This window comes from Aquila chrysaetos, chromosome 8, assembly GCF_900496995.4.
Source record: "Aquila chrysaetos chrysaetos chromosome 8, bAquChr1.4, whole genome shotgun sequence".
NCBI lineage: Eukaryota > Metazoa > Chordata > Aves > Accipitriformes > Accipitridae > Aquila > Aquila chrysaetos.
In genome coordinates this window covers 12,513,535-12,535,588 of record NC_044011.1, presented here as the reverse complement: position 1 = coordinate 12,535,588, position 22,054 = coordinate 12,513,535, and the positions used below count along the sequence as shown (strand labels likewise).

The 22,054-nt window shown below is 35.4% G+C and overlaps 1 protein-coding gene across 1 annotated transcript in view; it reads right to left on the bottom strand.

Annotated features, from left to right (window-relative positions):
* The window catches only part of ADGB (androglobin), a 121,052-nt gene that overhangs the window by 37,693 nt on the left and 61,305 nt on the right, over positions 1 to 22,054 (bottom strand). Inside the window, exons 15-22 of the mRNA XM_030023512.2 lie at positions 19,312 to 19,480; positions 17,329 to 17,392; positions 15,542 to 15,644; positions 14,370 to 14,511; positions 12,100 to 12,214; positions 10,465 to 10,632; positions 8,260 to 8,398; positions 1,379 to 1,513 (exon numbers count right to left, since the gene is read on the bottom strand). Of these exons, the coding sequence (XP_029879372.1) occupies positions 1,379 to 1,513; positions 8,260 to 8,398; positions 10,465 to 10,632; positions 12,100 to 12,214; positions 14,370 to 14,511; positions 15,542 to 15,644; positions 17,329 to 17,392; positions 19,312 to 19,480 (1,035 nt within the window). The remainder of the gene's footprint in view (positions 1 to 1,378; positions 1,514 to 8,259; positions 8,399 to 10,464; positions 10,633 to 12,099; positions 12,215 to 14,369; positions 14,512 to 15,541; positions 15,645 to 17,328; positions 17,393 to 19,311; positions 19,481 to 22,054) is intronic.

Below are 22,054 nucleotides of genomic sequence, written 5' to 3'. Positions count from 1 at the left end.
AACAGCTTCTGGCATTTGTAGGCATTAATAATACTAGTGAAAGTTTACAGAAATTCCTAATTTACATGGCACTTCATAAACAAAAATAAAAGGGCACTGGACTGCTTAGTAGCAAAGCTTAAGCAAGACTGGGCTACAGGTGATAGCTTGGGAGAAAGGCAGCACTAGGTTTACTTATGAGGAGAAGAAGGTACAAAAGATAGTTTGACGAGATCATCTGCTGCAGGTAAATATATAGGTGAAAGAACCCCAGCAATGATGGTAATTCAAGAAGGAGCTCCCAGCAGCATGAGGATGACTTACTAAAGGGAATGTATATCTCACAACAGCGCAGTTTTCTTTGTCACGATCCTCAGGCATTCATATAGTGTGAGGCTAGAAGGAATCATTGTGATCTAACTTTCAGTGTAACAGTCCTGTTAACATATTAATTGCTATTTCATCATATATAAATGACTAATCCTTTTTGAATTTGATGAGTGTCTGATTTCAGTTTTCAGTAGTACGACACAAATCTTGGTTTATTCCAATAAATACCTTACCCTTTTAAAAATCAGTGCTACTTTTTCTAGTTTGAATGTATCTGGATTCATCTCACAATCTTTGAATCTCAGACTGAAGACCTTGTTAACCCTTCAGATCTCAGACTGAAGACCTTGTTGCTATCAAATTCCTTTTCTCATATGGGTACTTAGAGATTATAGTGAAGTCATTCTTAATCTTCTCTTTCTTAAATTACAAACTAATGCAAGGGCCTCCAAGTAAAAAGCCCTTCTTTAATCTTGATCCAACAACAATTTCACAGTTGTTACCTATCTTTCTTCTTGAACTGTGGACACTGCTCTTGGACACAATACTCCAGCTGAGATAATAGAATTGCTGAATAAGAAATGTAACACAAATCTTCAACTGCTATGTAAGATTCCTCTATTTATATACATAAGAATGAGGGATAGTACCAGCACAGTATCTTTTGAGCACAGTATCAGCCTTTGACGCTGTGTTCTTCTGATTATCCATTATGATGCTTAGGCTCTCATATGCAATCCCGTTACATATCCAGGAAAAAACAAACAAACCAACCAACCTTTAGCCCACCTCTGAGCTAAATCTACATTAATGTAGATTCTGGTTTAATATCTATGAAAATCTAGGGTGTGTGTCTTTCCTCTACTTTTTAGTACCATATGTCCTAATTCAGAGGTTAGGTTGAGCACTATTCTTAATTTCATAAGAGATCAGAGATTCAACTATCATGTTCTATCACATTTCAGTTCATTTTAACCAGATATTAATTAGTAACAAAATCTTTACACTATGTATTTGAATAAGGTGAAGTATGAAACATTTTTTTAAAAGGCGTTTTTAAAGGACACACCTGGTTTTCTGCTGTTCAGTACTTTCCTAACATAGGTCCCTCTCCAGATGGCTTGAAGTTTAAGAGCTGCTGCTGCTTCTTCAGAAGTGGGAGTTCGGTTCTGCCAACTACTAAGGGTATTCTTTTCACAACTCTCTGAAAGAAGGGGAGGAGAATGAGCAACATCAATAAAGCTGGAAGTCCTGTAGCTGCTTGCAATGAAGTTAAAAAGAAAAAAACAAACACAAAATGATGAGAGAGCTATGTTCCAGAAACAGAATGGTTTCTGCATAAAACTTCCATTTATGAAAAAAATATCACTCTTAAAATTTTGCTCTTATCATGATAAAATTAGACAAAATATACTGTGTAATTGCACAAAGTCAGAATGCAACTACTATGCTAATTCCAAATACCAAATCATTGAATTCTCTTTACGGACAGCTATTGCAGTACATTTTTTAAAATCAAGTCCCCTAATGTAATTTCAAAATATCCTCCCAAACATGAACCAACAGGATTTGATAAATTAAAGCCTGACTCTGAATACAGCTTAAAAGAGCTTCACAAGATTTTAAGTGCTTCCATCTCTCAATCTGATCATTTTATTAAGTAATAATTTTAACACCATTGTTATTCAAAACATTGTATTCAACATTCACTAAGGAGCCATAGAATAAGGATAAGATCTATGATAAAGCGGGAGTTCATTTATCTGACTGTGACTTTGTGTTACCAAGGAGTTTTGGAGTGGAACAGAAATTAGTAGGTTCTGACAGGTTAGTAATGAGCTCTTTGAAGGCATCCTTGCCTAGAATTAGCATCCTGGGAGCCATCAGCACCCAGGTTTAGGGGGAGGGTGTAGGGAGCAGCACTACAAAGAGCCAGTGCCAGGGGGCCAGTTTGGAACTGTACAGATACAGAACAAGGGCAGTGAGACAGTGTTAGAGGAAGGAAACAGTGTTCTAAAACAAAGTACCAACAAACAAAAAGGAGGAGAAAAGAGAGAAATCTGCTTTAAAAACACAGACAACACTGCAGATGAACAAACTAGCTTAAGAAAAGATATTGCTGTCATCATCCAGGAGATCACACATTTCAATCTAATCTCTTTTATTGAATATTGTTAAATGTGGCTGTGTTCCCAACCATCATTCCTCATTATTGTCTCATTTCCAAACTCCAGAAAGCCTCTTTAATACTCAGTGACTCTGAAAGGTTACACAAGCCCACTTCAACAGACAACAGATTAGAACTCAACAATATGCATGGCACAACCACTTTTATAAAACAGAAGCATATAACCACAGAATAATATAGGCTGGAGGGGACCACTGAAGATCATCTGGTCCAATCCCACATCCAAACCAGGATCAACTTAGAGCAGGTTGCTTATGCTCTTAAGAAAACGTCCAGTCCACTTTTTAATATCTCCAGGGATGGAGACTCTACAACCTCACTGGGCAATCTCTTCCAATTTTTTGCTAGCCACATAGTGAAAAATGTTTTCCTAATATCCAACTGGAATTTGACATGTTCTAAGATGCATCCTGTCACTGTGCATCTCTGAAAAGGGTCTGTCTCTTATCTTCTTCCATTTATTCATCAAAGTAACACATACTTCAAAATGATTTTGTCCCATCTACAAGCTTGTCTATTTTATAATTAAATAACCCAGTGTCACAATGCTTTTTGACCCCACTAACACTGTTTTCAAGGAAAGGAAATAGACTTCTGTTTTCAGCAGGTGTTCTAGCTCAGAAGAATGGCCTCTGCTGCAGAGCCTACATTCCCCATATAAGGCAAAATAATATATTACAAAGTAAGTAAAAGTTGTATACTTTTTATGTGAACATACAGTTACACAGACTGACCTAACAAGTAACGAGACCCTAACACTGAACCTGAATATATAAAAGTGTGACTACATCTCATGTTACTCCTGGTTCATCTAAGCATCTCTTGTTCTTGCTGCTTCTTAATCAACAATCAAGTAATGGACAAGTTCCCCAAGAAAGTATCCAACTGGTGCAAGACGGTACCACCTGCATTTGGTTTTGGACAGGTAAGCAAGCAGTTTAGTAGTGTCAGGTTGTACATCACTGCCAATAGGGTCTCCTCTTAAGTCATATAAGAACCTTGTAATAGGTGCAGCAAAATGAATACTGTATGAAGAGATTACACAGTGTCATGGTGAGGCAGATTAGCTTGCTGCATGAACAATTTTTATCTTTTTTTTTTCCCCTTGGCTTAGCTTCCTGCAAAATCAGCAAGCTGATCTGATTCCCTAGCATCTGTGCAACTGCTCGTGGTGGGAGTACGTGTTCTTGGATTGGAAGGGGAGAAGGACAGGACTTTAGTAATAGCATTTAGTGAAGCTGCACCTTAAGGTCTAAAAAGATCAGAACGTGATCTGCATTTAATCAATGGCTTATATCGTATTTCAGTATTTGCATTGCCAGCAACAACATTCATAATATCCAGAGAACTGTGAATTGCCTATAAGCAGACTCTTAGGTTCCAGAAGTGAGTAAAATTGACTTAGATACCATGATTCTAATTTTTTCTTATTATTGGGTTATGTTTCTGCCAACTTAGCAGGCTAAATCAGCCCAGCACAAGTTTTGATCAGTGCTGGAGCTGCAGGATGGTGTGGGGATAGTACTGCAACAGCCTACAGTTACACTGGTTTAAGCTGCTGTGGAACCTCAGCTTCAGCTTCGTGTGGGAGGGAGAGTAAGTATTTATAGCTGTGGTCAGCATTTACAGCTGAATCTTAGTCTTCTACTGTAGAGGAGTTTATTCAAAGACAAAGGAACTGAAAGGGCTTGCATTTTCCAAAAGCTGAACATCAGTGCCATAAGCACTTATAAGCATTTATGGTTTTGTATCCTGCTATTGATTACAGAATTGTTCACCTGTACCTGTTCAGATCTAGCCCAATAGATGTTTCCCATCTACGTGGCCTTTATATGAGACCAGGCTGGTGAGTTCAAATTCCAGCTCACCTGTCACTGAACGAAGACCTCATTACCCCCATTACTCCCTCAGAACAGGGCTGTGAAATGTTGATAGGTGTTGGCTTGGTGTTGCCCTATGAACAAACTGAATAAACGTTTGTTTATCCACTAGGGAGGTCAAGTGGACTCCATAACTAGAAATAAATACCTATGTCACTAGAAATAATACACTTCATTTGTAAGGCTAAAGAATGTACGGATATACAGTCTCTTAGTTAAATATTAAATTGTTTCTGAATATACAAATACAATAACTCAGATGCAGTGTCACACACAAAAATGAATTCTATTCATAGAAACTGTCAAAAGTTACCCCAGATCAGGCTGAAAACTGGAAATGCTGAATGTTTTGTGAAATTATATATTCCTAAAGATTTGGGTTTTTTGATCTAAATTTTTTAATACGTCATAAAAGCAAAAATATTTTTCTTTGTAACATACAAGTCAAAATAATGAAGTAAAAATTAAATATTCTGATCTTTAAAGTTTTTTTTGACTTAATGCTTCTCAATATTTTGTCTTATAATCAGAGAAGTATGTTACTGTGAAATGCTTTAAATCAACCAGCATTAACTAGCGAATGCTTCAACTTTGACATTACAATTGAAAACTATTTGTCAAAAATTTCTGACGTGCCTTACTTGTTAATTAGAAGATACCCTGCTAATAATAAAACTGAAGTTCTCAAAGCAGCCTAGCAAGAGTCTGTTCACCATGAAACCAGCTGCAGTTTTCTCATAACAGTGTGGATGCATCTACTGTAGGCAATGTAATATAAAGCTTTTTTGGAAAAAGGTCTATTTTGCATGTACTGGAGAGGCAAATAATGGCAAACTTTCCCTCACCCCTTACTGGAACTCAAGCTCAAATCCAAAGTGCAAGAAGAAACAAACGTCCAGAATTATCTCTCCAGTAACAGCACAAGTGTATGATCGCTGCTCTTAACTTATGTTTCTGGAGGAAAGAGAAGCTTGTTCTGGAAAAGAACAGGGCAGGAACAGGACTTCCCAAATATAGTTTACAAAGATAAGCTAAGCTTATAGCTAACAGCTTGACTTCTAGATAAGACAATATTTCAGACCAGAAGGTTTTAACAGAACTGCACACAAACGTCACTCTACTTCCTACTTCATATTTGGAATTTATCCATGAGAAAGAATTTTTGAATTGTGCCTAAATGACTGTCAAGTGTCTGAAATGCTTGAAAAGCAGTGCCACAGACCTCCAGTGAGTTCATGAACTGAGCTGGCTCACTATGGGCCCAATGAAACCAGGACAAGGTAAACAGAGGAAACGTGCAACAGAGAGCAGGCAAGCAGTATTGAGCTGTCAAGACCACCTCCCCTCATCTTGTGTAACATCATCCTGATATGCTTCCTTTCCTTTCCCAGGAAGCATCACATACCTCTGTAAATTCAGCATCTCATAACTGCCCAAAATTCTGCAGGGTCCCTTTATCTACTCTCTTCCCAGAAGACCACAGAAAAGCCATGCCACGGAGAAGCACTCAGCTTCAGAAGCTTCCATATTTTTGTCATATGTTCACATGGCATGGTCTTCCACTTGTTTCTTGTGGCTCCTGTGCCAATTGCTCCATGGGGATGGATGGTATTTGGCAGATACATAAATGTCACTAGATCATTTTCAGGAAGGCTTCTCAGAAACGTTACCAGGCTTGACTGCTAACTGCAGTAGATCATAATATCCTTGCCCTCAGTAAATCTCGAGATGAATTCAGCACACAGTGCAAAATGAATATGCTAATATAAAATGGAGGTGGCATTTAAAAAAAAAAGCTCAGATTTGAACTGATCTACTCTCAGACACAGACAACGAAAAGATTTCATTCATCTGTTATTGTAGTTCACCCTGATGACTGTTAGGTTCTAAAGGGTTATAACTCAAGTCTTGACAAGATTTGAGCAACTAACCTGACAATGCAGCAGTGCTAATGTGGGCCAGGCAAATCAGGTGATGCTAGGCCTTCCTATAATGCATTTCTCACATGTCTTTTCCTGCTATCTACCTATTTTTTTCTTGACACTTCACTTGACTTATGCTTTTTTGAATGCAGCTGTGTCCATTTCTTTAGAGTTCTGGGATGGAACCTGAGCAAAAGCATGTATTTATTCCACTGCAACCTTTATTAAGCAGGGCAAAATGTATATCCAAGGTCAATAAAGCCAAAGGGAAACAATTCACTTTCCAGTCCAATAGGAATCTTTTGTAATTTAAGTCTGGAAAAGCAACTAAATCAAAAAGATATATTGGACACTGGAGGAAATCAAACTGAAACAGAACTTTCATCCTCCATAGATTTATTCCACTTGTTTGATTCACCCCCCAAATCCTAAAAAAATATTCTGCCACAGTGGATCTCATTATACAGTAATATATATGAGGTCTTTGCTACAACCTGTCAACTGTGCTAATTATTCAAATCTAATTAAAAAATGTCTTCTATTGCTGACAAATATTTAAATTTCTTTTTTGAATACAGAAATCAGTAGCACAGTCATCTTGAAAAATGTGACAGGTGTTGACTTTAAGTGCTGTGACAAATGTCAATATGCTGACCCTTATAACTTATACTCTTGCCATAGGATATAATTCTGTGAAAAATACAATGAGTTATTCAGTCATTCTGGCTGATACTTTATCTTTGATGTCTCACAGAAGAATAACCTTCAGACAAGAGGGGATTTGGAGGAAAGTCCCCATAAAAGCGTGAAAGACAAGTATATGTGCTTTCTTAAAGAACAATGGTATTACATCATTTTGTCAGTAAATATATTTGTGTAAATTTTAATGAAGTTTTTTATACTGATTTTCCAAAATAAACTGACTACTGAAATGAAGTTAATATCATTTTGACTGACCAAGGAGAAAGACTTTATACTCTAAGTTCATAATAGCAGAAGGAAAAGCTAAGTCACCCTCAATGGCCTTCAAATGGTGACGATGTATCTTCCTGCAAATCTTTCAGATAAATTCTTTTTCTGTCATAATATGAAACCATATACAAAAACCTTCTATTAATAAATTAAATATTAATATTAATAGATTAAAAAGTTACACAGACTGCAAAATAAGTCTCTTAAAATGGAAGAGAGCCATGTATTTGGTTGCTAGGCAAAATTAATTCTAACTGCTTATGCTCCCAGCCTGCACACAAAATGAGGCAAAGAACCTGCGGGAAGAGAATCATCCCTGCTTGTAATAAATCCATTTGCCTTCCAATGGCTTCTCCCACAGTACCTTCGGGTATACAGCATACCCTAATCACAGGCTGGAGAAGAGGTGGATGGTGCTGTAGCTAGTTCCCCACTACATGTGTGTGACTAGCCAGTTGACTAGCCAGCCAACACAGTAATTTGCCAAATAATGCGCTTAAAAAACAAGCACCCAAAACACCACCCCCAACCAATCAACCAAAAAACTCTCAACCTATCACCAAGAAATAGTTGAACTTCCAATGAAGGTACTAATGTGAGTCTGCCTTCACTCTCATTTCATGAACAATATAGGCATTTAAGGTCTTTTCTGCTAGTAATTTGAACAGACATGATCTGCAGTACATCAGGTAAAAAAAGCATCTGTAGATGCTTGTTAACACTTGTCAGTAGTGACAAATGCAAGTCAAGAAAGGCAAAGAGCAATTTTATAAATTAACAAAACATGAACAGACTTTCTAAAACAAAGAAAAGGATTATTTCTACTCTGAGATGAGTCTCAGACGTGCTGTCAACAGTAGAAGGCATCTCAAAAGAAATGAACCATGCTTACTTAGGCAAGAAAACACAAGATTAGTGAAGAGTTGGCTTCTTTGAAAATAAGAATGGACAGATATATTTGAAGTGATTAGCAATACCAATACAGTACCTGAAGACACAGTGTCATCCTCAGAAACCTCAGTGTCTTTAAAATCCAAAGTGAAGGACCTGAAGGCAAATTTATAGCTGTAAGGAGCCTTCTTGCCTAATACATATTTGATCAAATACCAAAATGCACTATTGAAAACCTAAAATAAAAAAGAGGAAAAGCATTCAAAGAATTATTCATTTTTAAAAGCTGATTTATATTGCTTCTCATTATTGTTTCAAAACCTGTTTAGCTCTTTTCTTTTTTCATGTACAAATGAAGTCTTTAACTTCCTCTAACAAATACAGTATCTGAAAATTAGTCCCAGCAGTAGGACTACCATGCTTCAAGCCAACAATCAAGAGAAAACCTGTTTCATGCCTGGCTTATTAAATATAGGACTGATTCTACAGCACAAGTTTTTATCACCCAGAAATATCTTAGTAGTTTATGTGAAGTGAGTTTATGGTCTCATACCAGAGGACAGAAGAACACATTATAATCACCATCATGACAACCGGCATTCTAATTAAAGGTTTCAGAACAGAGACCAACAACCAAATGGACATGCTTACTGAATTAGGAGGTGGTACCACAAGGAAAAGTATGAGTATATTGATGAGCAAGAGGGGAAGATTTGGTGTCCTACTTACATGACTAAACTGATGACTCTATTTTTATTCTTGACATATTGATGCTCCTTAAAGAGCAGAAATACAGTCTTTTTCCTTCTTCCAATGGATGGAAATTTTAGAGTGTGTTTTTCAGAGCTTGCTTCATAATTTGAATTGAAGAACATAGTAATTACTTATTGGAAAAGACAAAATTTTTCTCTTTCATTGTCCTTATTTCCAGACTTTTCTGCTTTCTGGAAACATTTTATCCTAAGTTATATATTTTAATATTAATTAACATTTCTTTTATCTTGAAAGATTTAAGACTGGTGAAGAAAGAATCTACTTTACTACATTCTTATGTTCAGAATAATTTTTTACCGTTTGTATTAAAGACAGATAATTTCCATATTTCATTCTTGAATTACTGTTGGCTCAGTGCCTCTCATTTATCTCATTTCTGGTTTTTCATTCCTTTACGACTATACATTGGTCATCTTAGAGTGGGAGAAAGGAAGAGATATGTTTGTTCATGCCTACTGAATTTGTCTTAAGGTCCGCGAGTTTTACACATATATCATATGAGCATATGTATTTAACATCTGTATTTTCCATTCCAGAGAGGTCAAACCGATTTTTTTTCTGTTGGACTTGGCATGAAAATTACCTCTTTCATGAGTGGTGCACCTGGAATCTTTCTTTCTTAATTCTGTTGTTTTGCTGAATTTGAGCCTGGTGTCAAGCCCATGTATAAAAGCACTGGCTTAGGTGTTCTATTTTTTAATATCAGTGATTATAACAATATTAATCCCTTTCTTCTATTCAGTCTTCTAAAATACACAATCTAAACTGCATGAGCTTTCTAGTACTTTGACAAAAGTAAGTGAATCTGGAATATATAAAGCACTGACTGAAGAAAAATAAAGTTATAGCAGTATTATCAACATTTACATATACATAAAAATCAGCATATCTTTTACATAACTTTTTTTGTTGCAATCCTTTTATAATATTGAAAAGCTACAGTATAGAGATTTACAGAAAAGTGTAACATTTTCATCATGTATCTAAAAACCCTTTAATTTATCACACACAGAGCAGAAAAGTTGAATAAGAATGTTGCAGTTTCAAAAAACAAAGAAAAACAACTCAGAAATACCGTGAGTGTAAAAAACTCATCACTGTCTTCAGTAATATAAGCTGTAATAATGTTTTCCTGTGCCATCAACATTAGGCACAGAAAGGAACTATTCTGGCTTCTCTGAATTTCAGGTAGTGTCTTTTAAATTCAAAATTAAGTCATAAAATAAAAAAAAAGCTGATGCTTTCTGCTCTAAAGTATGCTAAACTAAACTGACAAAATTAGAGACTCAAATTTAGGATGTGCTACTCTGTGCATATTAAAATTGGTTCATATTAAAAGACAACAATTGTACACAGTTGCAAGTTATGTCATTTGGGCTTACACTTAATAACAAATCCCACATTTGGAGGACTCAGGAGGTCCTTTGTAAAAGCATAGTCATTGGTTTGAAGAGGATGACAACAATGTTAAGTTGTTAGGCAGCTTTTGTAGCCTTTAGATACATGTTTATTAAAATTGTTTGCTCACCTTGAAGTGTTCTTCAGCCATTCCAGTACCGTGGAGGCCAGGAGGACAGTGAGTTAGTTCCAACTGCTTCAAGGCTTTAGAAAGTTCAGGCTTACTGCTGAAATTATTTATCACATTTCCAACAGCTTTCAGGATAGCTGTAGCCTGTTCTATAAACCGGTAGCTCTCCTGGAGAGATAGAATAAAAACAACCATTGTTAGAAAGATTTCTTTAAGATTTTCTTTTGTTTTCTTTTTAGGCTGCAACAGCATACAAGCATTTTTTCTGTGATGAAGTACAAAACTTTTCCTAAGTCAAGCAATTTTTATTAATCTCATAAACTGTAAAATCAATTTGGTCTCTGGTATTCAAAAGCATACCAAATTTTCACTGATTTTAGCTATTGAAATAAAAATGTTACAACACTATAACAGGCACCATAACATATATCTGTTAAGGATTTTATTTTTCTGGTATCATTAGTCCTAGGACATTTAATCAAATATAAGATGGACACAGAGACGTTCTACTGCAGTGATAATAAGACTCTTGTTAGCTGAAATGCTCAGCATCTCTTCTATTATAAAAGGACAGATGAGTATTTGTATCCTGCTGAAAACAACCTCTAAATACATGCTGCTTAAAGCATCATTAATCTTCATCATTAATCACAGGATTTCTGTGCAAGAATGTGCACATTTTCCTGCAAATGACACTCTGCAGAGAAATTGCTGTCTTCAAAAAGAAGTGCAGAGAAGACCCCACGATAAAATTCTGCTTTATTTTCTTGATGAGGAATAGCTTTTCATCCACAACCTGAAGACAAGGGGATAGTACAGCCAGAAGACATTTTTAATGGCCCAACTTGTATATTTAAACTTTGCTACAATAAATGTAATAAATTTGCACAAGCTGCTTTAATGTCCTATTATGAGGACTCTGAATCTACACTGCTATGTACATTTGCTGTTACACTCACCTTTCAAAATATTTTTGCACAAGTGCACTCTAGAAGCTATACTCCCTCCTCTCAGTGCCCATGACAAATATTTGGGCCTACTGATTGTCAAAGAAATCTTGAAAATATGGATGACAGTGATATCTGTCTGGATTGCAGGCAATGAAGAACAAAAGCTGTAGTAATTACTCCCCTGGGACTCTCATCTCAGCTATGAAAAGTTGTTTGAATCAATTGTTCATTTTAGATATAAAAGCTGCTCTGGGACCCAGTGAATAATATGTGATCTCATGGGACAAAACAAACCTTAGTGGTGTGACAGTTTATTTTACTATGTGAGTATTTTTTAATATTAATTAATATCTGTACATGTATTTTATCACATGCCTCAAAAAGAGCGCTTATATGCTACCTCTGACATATGCATTTCACAAAAGTATTTTTAACATTCCATTTTATGCTGCTGTTCTATGTAAACTACAATACTAGTTTATATAAGACAATTGTTGCAATATCCATCTCAGTGCCTGCTGTGCTGTAAAACACATTTCTTTTACACACTCACCCATTTCATATTGAAATTAATATTATACCATTAAATATAATAGCTCTAAATCAAGAGCTAACAGTACTTCACTTTAAATAATAGTCAGAAACACCGTTTTCACAATGTTTTACTGGTTCTGGTTATGCATACCTTTTCAAGATCTGGCATCACAGTATCCTCTTCTCCAAAGACACATGGCACCATGCTACACAGATGAATATGGTGCCCTATGGGAGCACTTACTGTGAAGAGCAATATATGTCGTCTACATTCAAGAAAGAAAAAAAAAAAAATCCAAAAAGCACCTCTTTAAAAAAAAAAAAAAAAAATCACAGCAATTCTTAACTTTTTCCTTTCATACTTCTGGTAAAAGTGAAATCCTTTCCTAGATGTCCTAGCTCTTCAAATCCTGCATTTCTAACTCCTTGCTTCTCAAGAACCGCCAAACATAGGCAGTAGGTAAAATCAGAGAAGTCAATATTATTTTATTTTTATTTTAATTGTTCAGGTTTTATTTTGATTTTCTTTAGCAAAATAGGTAGTTTCACTATTTCAGATGGATACAAAACCAATGTTTTTTAGTCAGGATTATAGTTAGCTACCCTTAAAAACTTATCTGCTCTAGAAAGCTTAGAGAAGTCAAGTGTTTCGGTCATGCATTACTTAGATCATAATGTCCATGTTTGCATTGACAGAACCAGGAAAAATTAATACATAATCATGTCAGGGTAGATGAACACTACAGAGTGACCATTATTTGGAGCAACTGTGGGCCAGACCACTCAACCATAACCTCCTAAGGTGGCAAACAACAGAAATTCAGCATTTCTTATTGGGATACACTCAACTTATCCTTGTTTGCCTGATCAAATCCTATAATGGATTCTGATCGTAGAAGAAACCATTCATAACTATAGTTATACAACACAGGGGATTCATGCTCTTCTCTCCAGTCAGCAATGTCCTGCAGTCCCACTGAAATACTTGAGGAGCTTGCTGATACCAAATGGTGAAGCTGACATGGTCTTATATCAGTGTCAGAATAGCATTTAGCTGGAGAAGTTCATCCAGGCCACAGCTTCAAAGTGTTAACCAGAGATCCAGCAGTGAGAGTAAGAAAGGAGAGTTACCCCCCACACACACTTGCCCTTTTTTAATTGCATCTTCTTGCGAGTGAAATCTGAAATGCCCCCTGGCCACCAACATACAGAGGGAAGAAAGTGCCTTCCTGGCTTAGCAAGCCATTTCTCATTTTGAATGAAATGGGGATGCAGTCAATAAGCCCATTTATCTCCCACACCTGCTGTAAATTAAATCTTCCTGAAAGCCTGCTGGCTCTGCCTGGAGTAAAGAGAATCAAAGGTGAGAAGCTTATCAATTTGAGCTGCCTGTATCTCTGGTAGCTTTGAAATCTGCAGGTGCAAAAAGATAGACATTTTTGGCTTCCCTACAGGACAGAGATATGCAGCTTTTGGAAACTACACTAAGAAAATACATGTGGTGGCAGAACTAACCTATAGATACAATAGTAACTTTTCCATTTTTAGTCCGAATCAAAACAAATAGAGAGCACTATTAAAGTGCTTTGATTTAGTATCAGTGTGCTAGTATTGTGGTATTTTCTTTCTATGCCTATTTATTTGAAATCTCATTTGATTTTTTAAAAATACATTTTGTCTCATCTCTGAGATTAAACTGCCTAGTCTCTATTATTGGAAAAGCAGGTGGCCTCAATGAATTAGTCAGCAACTTTACGCTTATGGCAAGGTATGAAGATGTCATCTTCCTTGTTTCACTGGAAGCATTTTCAGAAACTAACAAATATCAAAGACTGTTGCCTTTCATCTATTTCTTTATTTAAACAATCAGTCAATGCTCTACACTGAGTATCTAGAGTTATATGCAAAGACAAATAAATCATACTAGCACTATGTGAATGTGAAGTAAGATATACAAGGCTTCATGTATAACCTCAGAATTTCTCCTGTCATGTTTCATAAATCCTGTTTCAAGAAAAGCTATGAAACCTCCTATAGTATAATCATGCTTTTACAGTTCCACTAAAAATCCTAATTCTTTAGTTTTTATTGGTACTGCAAGGACCATCTCAAAATCATTCTAGTTAGAAACACTTTTAAGTAAGAATTTGTATTCCAGTTTATTTTTCAGCAAGTCAGTGTGATTTTTCTTGGTAAATGCTCTTAAATAAGAGTAAAGAATTAAAAATCTTTATAAAGGTTTTGGTAATTACTTTAAATTCATAGCAATTTTGCAGTCTTACCAAATCCTAGCTATTAACCAGCTTGATATTCCAAAAACTTATGTTTTAGGAAATAAACTCTTAGTTATTGTGTAAAGTAAAAGATCATCTCAAACCTTAAGACTAAAGTGTTAGGACAGAAGTGAAGACTCATACATACCCAACAGGAAGATTCAACACAGTAGCTTTGGTTGCGGATGTATGCATCTTTAACAGAAGTTCTCCAGGAGTCACAGATTTCCAAGAGAAATGTTCAACCATCAGCACACCCTTTGAAATACTAGAACATTCTTGTTTAGTACCTAGATTAAGAAAGAAAAAAAAAACCCCAAACAAAAACCCCACACAACTGGGGGGGGGGGGGGGGGGGGGTGGAATAACAGTAGAAGACAAATACATTTATGCAGAATCTGTAGCTACTTCACAGTCATTGAAGTCTTCATTTAGACTTTGATAATTCATAGAAAAGAGCCAGTCATTTAAAATGCATAGGTGGTACGGATCATGGTTTATTTGTACTATTTACTAGAAAATAATGTTTAAAAGAATGCGTTAGGAGGATGTGTAAATCAGATATCTTCCAAGTCACTTAAGGTGCTCTAAAACTCCATAAAAATCCATTCTGTCCACATGCAAAGGAAGCAAACAGCCATACAAAGCTTATATTTATATTATAGTTTTTTTAACAGGATGGTCAGTTTCGGTTTTTTTAAGCTTTCTTTTGGTTCTACCTACTCTACTCTAGATGCACTAAAATTATGTGCATACCCAATGTTTAAAAGTCTGATTAATTTAAGCCAACCGTCATAACATGCATTAGCTTTTCTGAATGCCATTCAATGATTTTCATAAAATACAAGTGATTTTTATTTAAATCATCCAAGCTGTTGGATCTCGAAATAAGCCAGCTGTAAATATACTTAAGAGCTTACTGTGCACCAGCATAAAAATCACTTAAAAAATAAACTTTGGTCATATTGCTGATTTTACTGCATTTTGATCAGCTATGGCATAAAGTAGCTTGCAAGAATGGAATTTGTAGAAAAAGAAACCCTAAGAACCACAAGGAAATCCATACCAGCAATATATTGATGAAAAGCTTGCAGCAAATCATAATAAAGAGTAAAGGGAGGGATCCTTTCCAGAAAATATTCATCATCAATATGAAATAACAAGTATTGCTTGAATATTAGTGTCTTTCCTAGAATCAGTTTGACTAATGCTAAACTCTCAAACTGTGCCAAAATACACCACAGACAAACACAACAGCACAGACATGTTCAAGAATGGGAAAACACAACATTAAGATGCACTTTTCTGTGTTGGCCTTACCTCCAGTATCATCCCAGTGTACTAATGCGGAAAAGCTAACCAGGATTTCAATGGGCATCAGACTGTCCACAAGTAAATAATAGAAGACTCGGTCATCAGTAGACTGCAGAGAAAAATGGACATTTGTTCATCTTTCATTTTCATTGAATGCTGCATGCCTGCATGGGCTTATACATAGTATGACTAAAATTTGGGATATTGGGACCCTAGATGTGGTATGGGAAGCAAGTAATTAACTGTGACTACTTCTTCCAAATTTCAGACCTCTCATTTAAAACCAGAGCCTCATGCTACATGTATAAACCATAATTTTCAGTTAAGAGATAAAAGGAAACAGAAAAGTTTCTTGAATGAGAATATATCTACTTTTATACGATACTCTTCATATATACCTCAGTTTAGTAGTTCTACTTGCCAAATAACATTCAATGGAAGAGCAAAAATTTTGTTTTGTGCTGCAACTTTCTGATTCTAATTAATTACAGTAAGCTTGAAAGAAATAAGCAGTCTTTTAATTTGTAACACAACTGATTCTGCCTCATTACGGTTTCTTCTACAAAAATATATGGAGGCAGCATTTTTCACTCTCAACTTTAACACTAATTCCTATGCCAATATTAGAAACTATAGAATGATTCTGCTGTTCCTAGAAATTCTTCAAAATCTCAATGTGAATGAGCTGCTTTGCTTCAGAGCTGTTTTAACACATATCTTCCTATATTCTCCAGAGTCATATCAATACATTTTTTTGTATTTGATCCTGAAATACCACTACTATTATCTTCATGGCATAATATAAAAGTGTTCTTTTATAAGTCTGATACAGAATTTACCTAATAGTGTAAACACTTCATCTGTATTGGTATAAAAAAATAGAATGGTTTTACAGCAAAGGGTTAGTTTTTCAGCACAATAGCACACAGGCTTACATACTATTGATACTAATTATGGCTTGTGAAAGTATATCCTGCAGTGATAGGGAAAATTTCTTGTGATGTGATTACAAATACAGAGAGGTGTGAAATTGCAGGTATACTACAATTATGAAGCATAATCCATGTAGTTAACCTTCTCAGTACAGGTTTTCTACAAAGTTCACGCCTGGAGTTTACATTTCAGTACTCTACAATTACAGTTCAGTTACAGTATAAAACTAGAGCTGGAACAGGATATTCAAGCATGTTGAATAACCTTCTGATAATATGAACTAATGGCAGGTTTAAAGAAATACTGTAATTTCAGTTTCACTAAGGGGTATTTCTAATCCCTGCAACAGAATCTTGTAAATTGCTAAAGGACTTAGCACGTAAAGAGAAAATGGAGGGCTATGCTATACAGACTCCTGATCTGGGTTTAGGTGACTGGTGAAGATGAAGGAGAATTGAAGGGCAGATTCTGCAACTGAATCATCATTAAATGGAATTTAGTCTCTAATTTGTTATAAGGTAGATTTAAATCAAGATAAAGACAGGATGGAGATCTGATTCACTGTAATATATATTCTCACTATGAACTTTCAGAATTTACGTACTCAATTTTTTTATTATTGTGCAATAGCATTCCATAACATTTTTTTCCTGTCTAAAACACACTGAAATACTTCTGGATATTTGCTAGCAAACATTATCTTTGTATTGACTATAGTAATCTTAGTGAATTATTATTTTTTCAGTAATAGCAGTTCTATGTTATCTACCGATATAATTTAGGATATATTTATTATCTAATTATGTAAGACTTTGACAAAGATAAAAGAAAGCACATAAAAACACAATACAGTCATATACCTTAAAATCCGCCTTCTGATAGTTATAAGCATATGTATGTGGCTTGTGGAAAACATACAGGTTCCTAGGGAGAAAATAAAATAAAAATACATGTAGGAAAATAATCTTAGTATAAACGATATATTTCAGGTTAATGTCTATTTCATAGCATAAGATGCTAATTTTACTTTCATAAATCAGAATCCCAGCTATTTCTCAAAAATGGTTCAACGTTTTTAGTTTCATGAAAGGTGAATACAATTAACTTCCAGAGAAAGCAGCTGACATTAATTTCTATCTTAGCTGCACTTCTACAGTTTTCCATTGGAGGTCAGGCCACTAATTTGTCCAATTCGAATCTATAAATGGTAAGAAGCTAATATTACTCTAAAAATTCCATGCCTACCTGAAAATTACTGTAATAAAGTTATCTATAAAGTACCACTGTAAGGAAGAACTATTTTGTATAGCTTATTAATGTGCTTTTTCAATTCTGTGGTGTTTGCACACCTTCAGAAAGCTACTTAGTTCCTGACAACAATTTTTTCTGACCTTGATTTAACCAATGGCAACATAAATGACTTCAGCTTTAATTGAGGATGGAATCAGATGTGAAGTCCAATGTTTCACGTAAAATAAATGTTTTGATTACTCAGAAACTACACAGCGATCCTGATCCATTGCTGACATATCAATTCCTACAATGACTAAAATTTTCCTCATTTCTCAAAGTTGATATGCACTCTGAACATTCATCTTATTTTCACTGCATCCAAGATGTAGGCATGTCAGTCAAGGAAATGCTTTCAACAGAACTGACTGGTAAAATGAAAATCTTAAGTGCCTAATTTCTTCTAAGTGATAAATTCTTCAAAGGTCAATCAGGATGCTTTGTTAACAGCTACTTTATCAGTTCACTGTGAAAATAATTAAACTCTCACCTGTTTAGGGACAGGAATAAGAAACTGACAAATGCACTATACCTTAATTAATATTACAGTGGTCTACAAAAGGTCAACAGTACTTTAATGGCTGGCTAACAAGTTAAAAAGTTCGTATTTTACATTCTCTCTGTATGACACTGTGAGCAAGACTTTGAAAGGAAAGGAAATTACTTTGCTTGTGATGCTTTTTCTGAAGGCCTTATCTTCCTGGACCTGGAGCTCCCTAAAAGTAGTCAGGCACACCTTAACGAGGTCTAAAGTGATCTATGACCTTTTATTCCTAAAGTTCCTGTAGTGCTGCTGGCATGAAAGTTATACATTCTCCCTCAGAGAGGGAGCAGAGTTTAATATCTGCTCAAGAAAACACTCATTTATGAAAATAAAAGCTTGACAAAGAAATCTCAGTTACAAATTCAAATGAAAAAACCCTGGGTGAATTTTCTCAGATAAAATATACTCCCCTCAGCAATGTCAGATTCTCTAAAGGATCTATATTGTAACAGGCTACATAAAACTGAAAGACAGAAACTAAAGATACTATGCTACAATTACACTAGCTTTTTTATGTTTGCAGAAGTACAAAAGCCTTGGAATTATATTGAAAAGGGAGCAAAAGAAAGCACCCAGTTGACCAAGCTGAGCTATCCTGATGTCAACGCGAGATTTCAACAACTTTTTTTGCCTTAGAATTGTGGTGTTCAGATGCAGACTGCGTCTGCCTAGTGGCTGATGTGTCGGGTGTGTGAGCACACTCCATGATCTACCATCTTCCACCCACATTACAGGCTGACAGATGCTTTATGAAGCTGGTGGTTGTGCTCTCCAGTGGACTCTGGAGGACATACGCAAGACACAGTGTGGGGCTGCACCTACAGACTTACTGTCAACAGGGACAATAAGTCTGGTCTGAAGAGTAGCCTTGGGACTAGCCTGAATGGCAGGATGGTTATACAAAGAAGATCTGTTGAGAAGATACAGTTTTTATATAGTCACGTTTTACATTTTACCATTGTTGTACTGTATATTTTATGGAATAAAACCCAAAACCTCTGTTCCTTACTGGAAACAGACACAGAAGTCTTCAAAGTTAATCCAGGTTTCCTTGGAAACAGAAGTCCTTTCTGACTCGATTTCTTCCTTTGATTTATCCCCTGTCTGGCTGTTCGTACCAGTATCAGCTGTTTCTGACATTCGTTTTGCATCAAAACTGATATTCTCATGTAATTCTTCTGCAGAGATAAGAAGACACACAGAGCCAGTACAGTGACAATATGCACATTAAAGTAATATCATTCTTATACTGAAAAATTATCCTAAAATTACCAGGATATTTTCCATACATCTCAGAGTTTAAAAATAAAAACTAACCCACTAGCCTAAAAAGCTCGAAAGGTGACTGAAACAACTCTGTATAGATATTTGTTGTTTACATCTGCAACTGCTTAAGTATTCTGCCTCAATATGCTATCACATATTGAACTGTGCACTAGAATCTTTAGTATAAGCATGTTAGGTAAACATACATATGAATTCTGCAAACCTGAAGTCATCTATATAAAGAAAAATACAACCTCTTGTCCAAAGCTCCTATTCAGTGAAAAGGTGATGGGGAGGTACCATAAAATTTTCACAACCCACAGAAAATAAAAAATACACAGAATTGTGAAGGACACAAAGACCTATCCTTGCCTCTGGTATTTAGATAGTACCCCCTGTGACGCTACTCACACAAATCAGTCTAACGACTTGTAAACAGAAATATATTTGAACTACATCATTACATGAATTTTCTTGTAGGAAAATCAGAACTACTGTCAGATTCATACCAAAATATAAACACAGAAACATCATATAGACACATTTTGTAATCATTTAATAACTTTATGTTGTGTTGTAATGTTACTTGCTCTGCCTTTACTCTGAGATTCATATGTATAGTTACTGAAGATGTTTAATCTGGCCCAAAAAGAAGTTTTGAGAATAGCTCAGAACAGCTGAGAATAGAACAGAACAGCTCAAACATTAACAGCTATTAATTCAGAATGTTTGCTGAGGAAAATAATGAGATAATATCCAAACAGGTAAGGTATAACAAATGAGAAAGCTAATTAGAAAAATACATAATTTGTATTTAAATGTACTTTGTAATATTTCACGATCAGCAAGACACATAGTGATGCGCTGGATAACTAATGAGTTTATAAGATGTAGGTGGCTTTAAATTAGTTTGCACCTATTTTTCAAGAATTCCTTACACTATGGAAAAACTACCTGAAAGATATAAAATCTAGGCTTTTTCTTAGATTTAAGTTAACATGGGGTTTAGGTCTCTGGTGAAATAACCGCAGTGCTTGGCTTACAAATGTGCCTATCACAGAAAGGATTATGAAGGGGTCAGCAGAGCACAACTATGCCCAATGGCATCTTCCCGTGGCTCAATGTTGCTCCTCTCTGTTGATTCTCAACATGAGTACTAGAGTACTATCAATAGACCTTCTTCAGGATCAATAGGGTCAGTAGATCTCTGCAGCCTTCAACTAGAAGATATGCTCCACCCTATTTAAAAGTCAATACATAAACCTGTCTGTTGATTATGTACACAGACTGGGGTCAGAAGGAAGATAGCTCTTCCAGTGCAGCTAATGGAAGGCAAAAATGGTGTCAACAAAATGGCTGAAGTTTCCCCGCTCCTCTTTGAACAAGTAATGAAAATCTTGTGAGAATATAATCAAAAAGCATATTTTATTCTTTTTGATCTCTGCAGTCCAAAGACAATGCTGTTCAGAGCTTCCTGATACAATTATAAGAAAAAAGTAAATCAAACTGCTGTCATTTACCTTGTATGCAAGAAGTGCCATTTCCAGCTATGAGAAACTGCAAACACTGGGTGATATAATGAAGATATAATTTATGGAATAAAATGATAAATGCATTTGAAACAAATCTTAAGAGGCGCTCAGTATAAAATAGTATTTTAAAACTGACATATGGAAGATAATTGCAGCAAATAATTCTCCATAATTAACATATAATTAATTCCTTGAACAAATGCAAATATTAATCAAATACACAGGGATATAATATGAGCTTATCATAAAGTTAAACACTGCAGAGAGCTTCAGAAAAGGGAATGGCATATCTGAATTCAAGAATTTTATGCTGTTTAGAACTCAAGCAACAAAGATTAATGTTACAATCAAACACAAGAGAAAAAAAAGTAACTTGATGAATAAGGGAAACCATTCCAGTACAGAAGCAATAACATACATTCATTGTAGCAAAAAGTAGAAGACAAATAAAAACAGATCAATAACTAAGAGCACAGCAGCATACAAACTAGGACAATTAATCCAAAAAGGGAAAAAAGAAAGAGTAGCAAATGAACAGAGATTAGCAGAGTTTATCACAAAAATCCCTATTTATGTGGTAAGAAAATACTGTACTGCACGAAACCCCCAAAATTATTAGAAAGAGTAACGTTCTTAAGAAAGCGAGAAGACACTTATTAGAAAGAGTAACATTCTTAAGAAAGCGAGAAGACAAATTTTATGACAGTTTAGCATCAAATGCTGTCATTGCTTTTGGTAAGTGCTCATCATTTTTCAAGCACTGGCTTTTTACTGAGATGCTTAATGGAAAACAAGATCCTCATCAAACTGACTACAGTTTTGGGTGCTAACATTCATTCACTATCTGGATGCTTTATATCTGGTTCTTTGTAGTCATGAGCTAGCTCTTTAGGAGAACACATTAATAAGCAAATTAAAATGTTTGCTACCCAAGTAAACGAAAGAGCACAAGAA